This window comes from Myotis davidii, unplaced genomic scaffold (genome assembly GCF_000327345.1).
Source record: "Myotis davidii unplaced genomic scaffold, ASM32734v1 scaffold2251, whole genome shotgun sequence".
In the NCBI taxonomy this organism is placed as follows: Eukaryota; Metazoa; Chordata; class Mammalia; order Chiroptera; family Vespertilionidae; genus Myotis; species Myotis davidii.
The window spans coordinates 47755-56964 of NW_006283056.1; the positions used below are offsets into that span (position 1 = coordinate 47755).

At 41.0% G+C, this 9210-nt stretch overlaps 1 protein-coding gene across 2 annotated transcripts in view; it reads left to right on the forward strand.

Annotated features, from left to right (window-relative positions):
* LOC102766281 (zinc finger protein 14 homolog) overlaps positions 1-9210 on the forward strand; it is a 41316-nt gene that overhangs the window by 16246 nt on the left and 15860 nt on the right. The window contains exons 3-4 of one of the 2 annotated variants that reach the window (XM_015562197.1): positions 4940-5066; positions 6610-6708. In XM_015562197.1, the coding sequence (XP_015417683.1) occupies positions 4940-5066; positions 6610-6708 (226 nt within the window). The remainder of the gene's footprint in view (positions 1-4939; positions 5067-6609; positions 6709-9210) is intronic. The other variant, XM_015562202.1, reaches the window with a different exon arrangement.

Here is a 9210-nt window from a genome sequence, read left to right on the forward strand (position 1 = left end):
GCTGCCTCCTGCACACCTCCTACTGGGGATGTGCCCACAACCAAGGTACATGCCCTTGACCGGAATCGAACCCAGGAACCTTCAGTCCACAGGCCAACGCTCTATCCACTGAGCCAAACCAGTCAGGGTGCATTTTAAACTTTTTGAGGAAACTCCATACTGTCTTCCATAGTGGCTGCACCAGTCTGCATTCCCACCAGCAGCGTACATACTCATTTCTTATCCTGAAATTTCCTGTTTAACAGAACCCCATCCACGAACCTGCTGTAGTTTTTCTCATTCCCATGAGAATTGGGAACAAATAGTCCAGGATCCTCTTCATGTACTCTTTCTCTACCCTCCCCCGACGCCCCACTAAAGTGGACTATATCCTATCTACAAAATCTGTCATGAGCTATGAGGGAATAAAACCTTGATAAAAATGCAGGTATTCTCTGCAGAATATTCTGCCTATTCACTTTTTCCAACAGAACAAGCTTTTAATTTTAATACTAAACTTCAGAGATACTATATTTCTCTGAGTACAGTGAGTTTTATGAAGGAAAAATTTATATCCCCAACACACAATTTAACATTTTAAAAAAGTTTTTTGAACTATTTATTTATTATTTTTAAGTCCTCACTTGGGGATATTTTCCATTGATTTTTTTTTTTTTTTAGAAAGGGTGAGAGAGAGAAGGAAAGACAGAGAGATACATAGATGTGAGAGTAACATCGATTGGTTGCCTCCTGCACACACCCCGACCAGAGCCCAGGTCGGGGAGGGTCTTGCAACTGATGTACAAGCTCTTGACTGGAATTGAACCTGGGCACCTTTGGTCCACAGGCCGATGCTCTGTCCACTGAGCCAAACCAGCTAGGGTTCTTTTTGAACCTTTAAAGCGACATATAGTGTACATAGAGAAAAGTGCACAAGTTCTAAGTGTACAGCTAAATGAATTTTTATAAATTGAATGCATGTATGCCACCAGTCCTCAGGTCAAGAAAGAGAATATAACTAGCACTTCAGATGTCCCCCTCTTAGCCACACCCTACCCACCCAGTCCAAATGTAACCTCTATCCTGATGTCATATACCATAAGTTAATTTTGCCTATTTTTAGAACTTGTTAAGTAAAATTGTATAGTTCAATGCAACATTTTAAAACAAAAAACAATGTGCAGCAAGAGTCTTATTTTATTCCAAATGCAATTGATACACCATCAGAACCATCTTCAGATGTTTTGAAATACATGCAAATATTCTTTAAGGGGATGTGTATATCTGGTGCTGCTGATTTATAAAGGAGGCATGATTAGACCATCATACTGAAAGTGAGCCATTTCTGCCATTACGTTTTTGTTGGAAATGCATTTTCATAGTGTACTTCACATGTAGCCCTTGTTTGTGCCAAGTATAAAATGAGTTCCTAAAAAGTTGGAAGAAACTGTGGAGAAAGAAACAGTTCAAGTGAGAAATAAGAGTTCAGTAAAAAACAAAACAAAACAAAAAAACACACAATGAAAATACTAAAGCCAAAGTACATGTGCACTAACCCCTGTGTACTATAATTCTATACTGGGGAGAAATATGAAACTAGTTGAGGGGTTGAAATTGATGTATAATGCAATATAAATCTTTGATTTAAAAGGATGGGAAAATAGGTAATAGTCAAAAATGTAATGATGGAATGCCTGACGGGGGAATGGATTATTGATAATAAGTGGGAGACCCCAGATTTGAACTTTCCTTGAAGATCTATGGTTTGATGAGAGAATCTTATCCTATTTGATTGCTATAGGGAAAATTCCAAACTTCTCCACATGAGATTATTATTGGCTGGATTCCGTCTCTGTATGTGTTGAGGTTTTGTGATATGTAAGGCTTTTACAATTGGGTGGAGTAGGTAGGGATGTGATTAGGGCCTTATGTTATAAGTCCTAAAAGCAGTACATAAAATTTTAGGCTTAACCATGAGTTCTCCTGCTCTCACCAGATATGCTTATCATTCACCAGGAAAGACTCCCTGTGTGGTTAGTTCCCCTATCAGCCAGAGAAGCAGCCCTCCTGATTCTTAATGTATTGGTTTTACTCCCCTGCCAGCCTGCAGAATTACACAAGCCCCATCACATCCTCCTGTGGGAACCAGGAAACACCTCACCCTCTTTTTACTACAAAGCTTGCCTCCCACAGACACTGCTTATTCACTCTATTCCTGAGTGCAACCCCTGTGTGGCCCTGCATGACGTTTGGTGTCCTCCTTGGCTGGGCTGTGAGTGTATATGACTAATACACTATTGGTGTCAGGTATTAAGCCTCTCATGCTATGTAGGGCCTGGGAATCCTCCATCTAATGAATGAATAGGAGGTGATCAGAACAGGACTGCATATAGAATTATTAACAGTCATCTAGGAAATCCTGAGAGAAGAATACCAGCAACAAGTCCATTGTGTAGTTTTATGGGATGTTCTGGTCTAGAGCAGGGTTTCTCAACCTTGGAACTATTCATATTTTGAGCCAGAAAATCTTTTATTGTGGGGGATTGTCTTCTGCATTTAGGATGTCTAAAGGTTTCCCTGACTTCTACCAATTAGATGCCTGTAACACACCCCCTTCCTCAACTTGTGACAATCAAAATTGTCTCTAGATATGGCCAGTTGTCTTCTGAAGAGTAAAATCACTCCTAATTGAAAACCACTGGTTCAGAATGATATCTTCCCAATTCAGTATCCTCTGACTTAGGAATGAGGAAAGGTGGCCAGTGATGGGTAATGGATAATAAAAAGTAAGGACAACCCTGGTGAGGTTGAGATGGCCCCAATGAGGTTGAGATGGCCCCAGTGAGGTCGAGACAGCCCCAGTGAGGTTGAATCAGCCCCGGTGAAGTTGAATCGGCCCCAGTGAGGCTGAAACAGCCCCGGTGAGGTTGAGACGGCCCTGGTGAGGTTGAGACGGCCTCTGTGAGGCTGGACAGCCCCGGTGAGGTTGAGATAGCCCCAGTGAGGTTGAGACAGCCCCGGTGAGGTTGAGACAGCCCCGGTGAGGTCAAATCGGCCCTGGTGAAGTTGAGATGGCACTGGTGAGGTAAAGACGGCCCCAGTGAGGTTAAAGACGGCCCCGGTGAGGCTGAATTGGACCCGGTGAGGCTGAAACGGCCCTGGTGAGGCTGAAACAGCCCCAGTGAGGTTGAGACGGCCCCAGTGAGCTTGCAACAGCCCCAGTTAGGTTGAAACGGCCCCAGTGAGGTTGAAACAGCCCCTGTGAGGTTGAGGTGGCCCCTGTGAGGCTGAGACGGACCTTGTGAGGCTAGGACGGCCCCTGTGAGGCTGAGATGGCCCCTGTGAGACTGAGACGGCCCCTGGGAAGCTGAGAAAAATACATGAACTCACTCATTTATGGATAATAAGGAACATTATAGTCTGATGAACAAAAATGGATACAGAGGCAAAGCAGAAAAAAAATAAATAAATAAAATGTAAAAAAAGTAAGAAGGTCATCCAGATGCATAAAAATAAGTATTAGATAATACAGACTGTGAGATTTGAGGAAGACTTTTGAATTAAAACATCTAAATAGAGAAAAGATTGAATATCACATATTTAAAATGTAGACTACCATGTAGCAAAGTTTTAAAATTTTATTAAAAACATTGGTAATAACAGGGGAAATGTTCATAATAAAAATAGGGGCCCAGTGCACGAATTTGTGCACCTGGAAAGGAACTGTGGGCCACGAGGCTGCACTGGGCACAGGGGCGGATTTCGGCCCATCCTCCGTGCCCCTACCCAGTCCCTCCCGCCATGGCCCCCGGTCTCCTGTCTGCCGGCAGCCCCGCACCCACCTCCGCCACTCCCATGCGCTGATGGTGCCAGCCCCACTCACACCCGCTGACGGCGTAAAGCGATTGGGGCTGGTGCTGTCAGTGGGTGTGAGCGGCAGCCGCTGCTCTGATTGCCCCTTAGGAACAGGGGGAGCTGAAGAAGCCTCAGGAGTGATCAGGGCTTGCAGCCACCACTTGCATCTGCAGATGGCGCTGAGCAATTGGGGCCGGTGCTGGGTGCCAGCACCAGCTGCAGGTGCAAGCAGGGCCATTGCTGGGAGTGGGTGCAAGAGGTGTCTGCGTCCCCGATTGCCTCTCAGGAGCAGGGGGAGGTGAAGAAGCCCTGAGGGATGATTGGAATCGGCAGCCACTGCTTGCGCCTGCTGATGGCACTGAGCTATTGGGGCTGGTGCTGTGCACCGGCAATGGGTGTGAGCGCTGGGTGGAACCACGGTGCATGGAAACAAAGAATTTTCAGTAACCACCAGAGGTTCGTCCTGATTACAGCGACTGGTGCCCCCGCTCACCTGCTCCACTATCCCACCGTGGCCGACACCCACCATGTTCTGTGCTCTACTGCCTTCTGCCAACACCCGCCATGTTCTGCTCATGCCCCCTGGTGGTCAACACACATCATAGCAACTGGTTGTTCAGTTGTTCTGCCATGCCGTTTGGTCTATTTGCATATTAGCCTTTTATTATATAGGACCTGACTTTATGGTGAACGTGAGTCTGTTTTCTTAGAGATTTTATAGTATATTCAAGAGAAATTGTTATCAATATGTTTTTATGATCATTCAAAGAAAAAGAAGGTAGAAAACCTTGTATTTCTTAAGAATCTGTAGTGGAGATACAGCTAACAGAAGGCTGTGTGCACTATTTCATTTTATTGGGACTTTTTTGGGTTATTTTATTCATTTCAAGATATGTGTGGGTAAAATTTAATCTTATTTGTAGCCACAGGACTATTCAAGAGATGCAGCACTTGCTTCAGGGATACTAATTTTCTTACTATCCCTTAAGCATGCCATATGTTTTCATCCCCACTCTATTTGCTGCTATGTGGCTCATTCTCTGAAGTGCAATCTTTGATCTTTTCTCCATTTTAAAAATATTTCATTTACTTGTTTGTTTTTCAGGGTTCAGTGACATTCAGGGATGTGGCCATAGACTTCTCACCGGAAGAATGGGAATTCCTGGACTCAGCTCAGAGGGACTTATATAGGGATGTGATGTGGGAAAATTATAGAAACTTCATTTCACTGGGTAATGGCTACTTATTCCAAATTATATTGGCTTTCTCTACTGTCAATTTCATGACTCTGTTTTGAGAAAATAGATAAATTTTGTCTCTATATTCCAAAGGAATTGGTCAAGTGTTGTTAGTTTGGAAGTAGGCCCCTCCATTTCACACTTTGTCACTCCCATCCTATTAGGTCCTTCAGACTTTCTTCAGGCTCTGTACTTACCTTAATATCCAAGGGGCAGTATTTGAATTCTGGGTTGCTTACAACAGAAGCATTGTTCAAGAAACCAGATTTCACATTGTATTTGAGCTCATAATTAATGTAGATGCTTAACATTCATTTCTAATCCACCTGCATGGAAAATACCTAGGTACAGGGGTTCTGAGTCTCTCTAAAATGCAGAGCCTATAGAACTTGTATAAAAAGGAATGGATCCACAAAGTTTATTTAAAACTCAGTTAAATGGCCCTAGCCAGTTTGACTCAGTGGATAGAGAATCAGCCTCAGATGGAAGGGTCCAAGTTTGATCCTGGCAAGGGCATGTACCTCAGTTGCAGGCTCAATCCCCAACCCTTGTCCAGGCAAGTGCGGAAGGCAACCAATTGATGTGTCCCTCTCACATCAATGTTTCTCTCTCTCTGTGTCTCTCCCCCTTCCTTCTACTCTCTCAAAAAAATGAATGGAAAAATATCCTCAGGTGAGAAATAACAACAACAAAAACCAAGTTAAAACTCAGTTAAATGTTTAAATGTATTCTGTTTCCTATAACAGACATTTAATTCTACCTACTTTGTAGCTGAATTTTAAAATTCTAAGGACTTTTTCTTGTAAAATTGAATGAATATTCTAGAAAGGATATGAGAATGTCACAGGAAGCAAAATTATAATAATAAAAGTTAATACTAGTATATACATATTATGTGTATATGTACATATATAACTATCCTTTTTTATTGATTTCCTAGAGGAAGGGAGAGGAAGAGAGAGATTGAAACATCAATGATGAGAGAGAATCATTGATTGGCTGCCTCCTGCACGCCCCCAACTGGGGATGAAGCCCGCAATCCAGACATGTGCCCTACTGGGAATCAAACCGTGACCTCCTGATCAATGCTCAACCACTGAGCAACACTGTTCAGGCCATATATAACTAGTCTAAATATTGCACATTATTAGTTAATCCTCACAAAAACTCTATGAGAAATATATTATTTTTATCCTCATTTCAGATGAGAAAACTTTGGCACAAGAGGTAACACAGCAACAAAGGCAACATTTGAATGCAGGCAGTCTGGATCCAGATTTTATTTTCCTAACCACTGCACAAGACTGCCTCTCAATAGAGCTTGTGTGTAAATTATGCTAAGGTCAATTCTTAACTATCTGGTGTCTATTCCTTGTGATCCTGAGGTTACCATAATATGGGTGTTCTTCAACCCCTGCATTTCTTTGCTCTTAGACTTTATAAAATAACATTTTGGTCTAGAGTTCATTATAAATTTAACCAAATCTAAACTAAGGACTTTTTGGCTTATTAGTTCATGTCACATTTTTCTATTAAGCAGGACATTCCATTTCTGCACCAGATGTGATTACATTATTGGATGATGGGAAGGAGCCCTGGATGCTTATGAGGGAAAGGATAAGAAGACACTACCTTGGTGAGTGGGTTTAGCAGGCATGGGAAAGTCATTATTGCAGGTAATAGCCAAGCTGGGTAGGGTAAAGGCACAAACTTTAGGTTTTGTTGAGGATATCTCTTCAAAAGCCCAAGGTTTGTGGAGTGTGGAGGAAAGGCCAGAGACCCAGGACGCAAATTAAAATCTTTTAAGCCTAGACTAACCAAGGAACTTTCTATTGACCTTGTTACACCTCTCACATTTCTCTACCATTTCAAAGAGAGGAGCTGTTCTCAGTAGAAGAAAACAAAAGGATAAATACAAAAGCTGAAATTAACAAAATAGGAAAAATCTAGAGAAAATTAATAGAGCCAAAAGTTAATTGCTTGGAAAGATCAACAAAGTTGGTAAACAGTAAACTTGACTAATAAAGAGGAAAAGACAACATAAATTACTGTCAGGAATGGAAGGGGGTTTTCAGTTCACATTTTATGGCCATTAAAAGAATAATAAGAGAATGTCATGAATAACTTTATGCTAGACAATTTAACAATTTAAATGTATTTGAAAAATTCCTTGAAAAATATAACTTACCAGAATTTACAGAAGATAAAAGAAAATATGAATAATCTTATATCTATTAAAGTAATTGAATTATCAGAAATATTTCCAAAAAGAAAATGTCAGGCCCAGATGATTTCACTGGTTAATTCTATGAAATATTTAAGAAATTAAAGCAGAATTACACACATGTCTGTAGAAAAAGAAAGAACAACTTCCAACTCATTTTATGAGACCATATAACTTTTTTAATATATATATATTTTATTGATTTTTTACAGAGAGGAAGGGAGAGGGATAGAGAGTTAGAAACATCGATGAGAGAGAAATATCGATCAGCTGCCTCTTGCACACCCCCTACTGGGGATGTGCCCGCAACCAAGGTACATGCCCTTGACGGGAATCTAACCTGGGACCCTTCAGTCCACAGGCCGACGCTCTATCCACTGAGCCAAACCAGCCAGGGCGAGACCATTAAACTCTTATACTGTGACCTGAAAAAGATATTATACACAAAAAAGCAAATCAAATTCAGCAGATACAAAAATGATGACCAAGTAGGGTTTGTTCTAGGAACACAAGCTTGGTTTAACATTAAAAAATTAATGTCTTCCTCTTATAAAGCCACCAATCCTATCTGATTAAGACTTTATTCTTATGACTTCATTTAACCTTAACTGCATTATAAAAGCACTATCTTGAACTATAATCACAATTGGGGTTAGGGTTTCAATGTATGAATTTGGGTAGAGAACACAATTTAGTCCATACCAATATCTATTTATATGAAATCAAATTTCTTTACAGCTTCTACTTGATTATTTGATTTATGTCTTTCATTGCCTAAAAATAGTCATTGATTTATTCAGCAAATACTTGAGTGCCAGTCTGAACCAGGCATTGTACTATAGGCACCAGTGGAACAATTGTGAACAAAAGTGATAGGTCCCAGGAGTCATGTTCCTTACATTTTTAAGAAATCTTTATTATTGAAAGTATTACATAGGTTCTCCTTTATCCCCCATTAACCTCTACCAGGACACTCCTGTCCACCCCCACCCCAGGCCTCACCACCCCATTGTCTGTGTCCATGCATTATGCATATATGAATACAAGTTCATTGTTTGATCTCTTTTCACCTACCCTCCCCTGCCTTCCCTCTGAGGTTCAACAATCTTCATGCTTCTATGTCTCTGGGTCTATTTTTGATCATCAGTTTATTTAGTTAATTAGATTCCACATATGAGTGAAATCATGCGATACTTACTTTTCTCTGACTAGCTTATTTCACTCAGCATAAAATTCTCCAGGTTCATACATACTGTGGCAAATGGTAAGAGTTCTTTCTTTTTTATTGCCGTGCATTCCATTGTATAAATGTAACATAGTTTTTTTATCCACTCATCTGCTGATGGGCACTTAGGCTGTTTCTAAGTCTTAGCTATTGTAAATTGCACTACTATGAGCATAGGGGTGCATATATTCTTTTTGATAGACGTTTCTGACTTCTTAGGATACATTCCTAGAAGTGGGATGACTGGGTCAAATGGGATTCCATTTTTAAATTTTTGAGGAATCTCCATATTATTTTCCACAGTGGCTGCACCAGCCTGCATTCCCACCAGCAGTGTATTAAGGTTCCCTTTTCTCGACAACTTAGCCAACACATGTCATTGGTTGATTTATTGATAATAGCCATTCTGACAGGTGTGAGGTGATATCTCATTGTCGTTTTGATTTGCATCTCTCTGATGATTAGTGACTTTTTATTTTTTTAATCTTTATTGCTCAGATTATTACAGATGTCCCTTTTTTTACCCCCATAGCTCCCCTCCTCCTGGTTCCCACCCCACCCCAGGCTCTCGCCACCCCACTGTCTGCATCGATAGGTACTGCATACATGCATATAAGATCTTTGTCCCATCTCTTCCAACACTCCTCATAACTTTTTTCCCCCAAGAATTGTCAGTCCACTCCATTTCC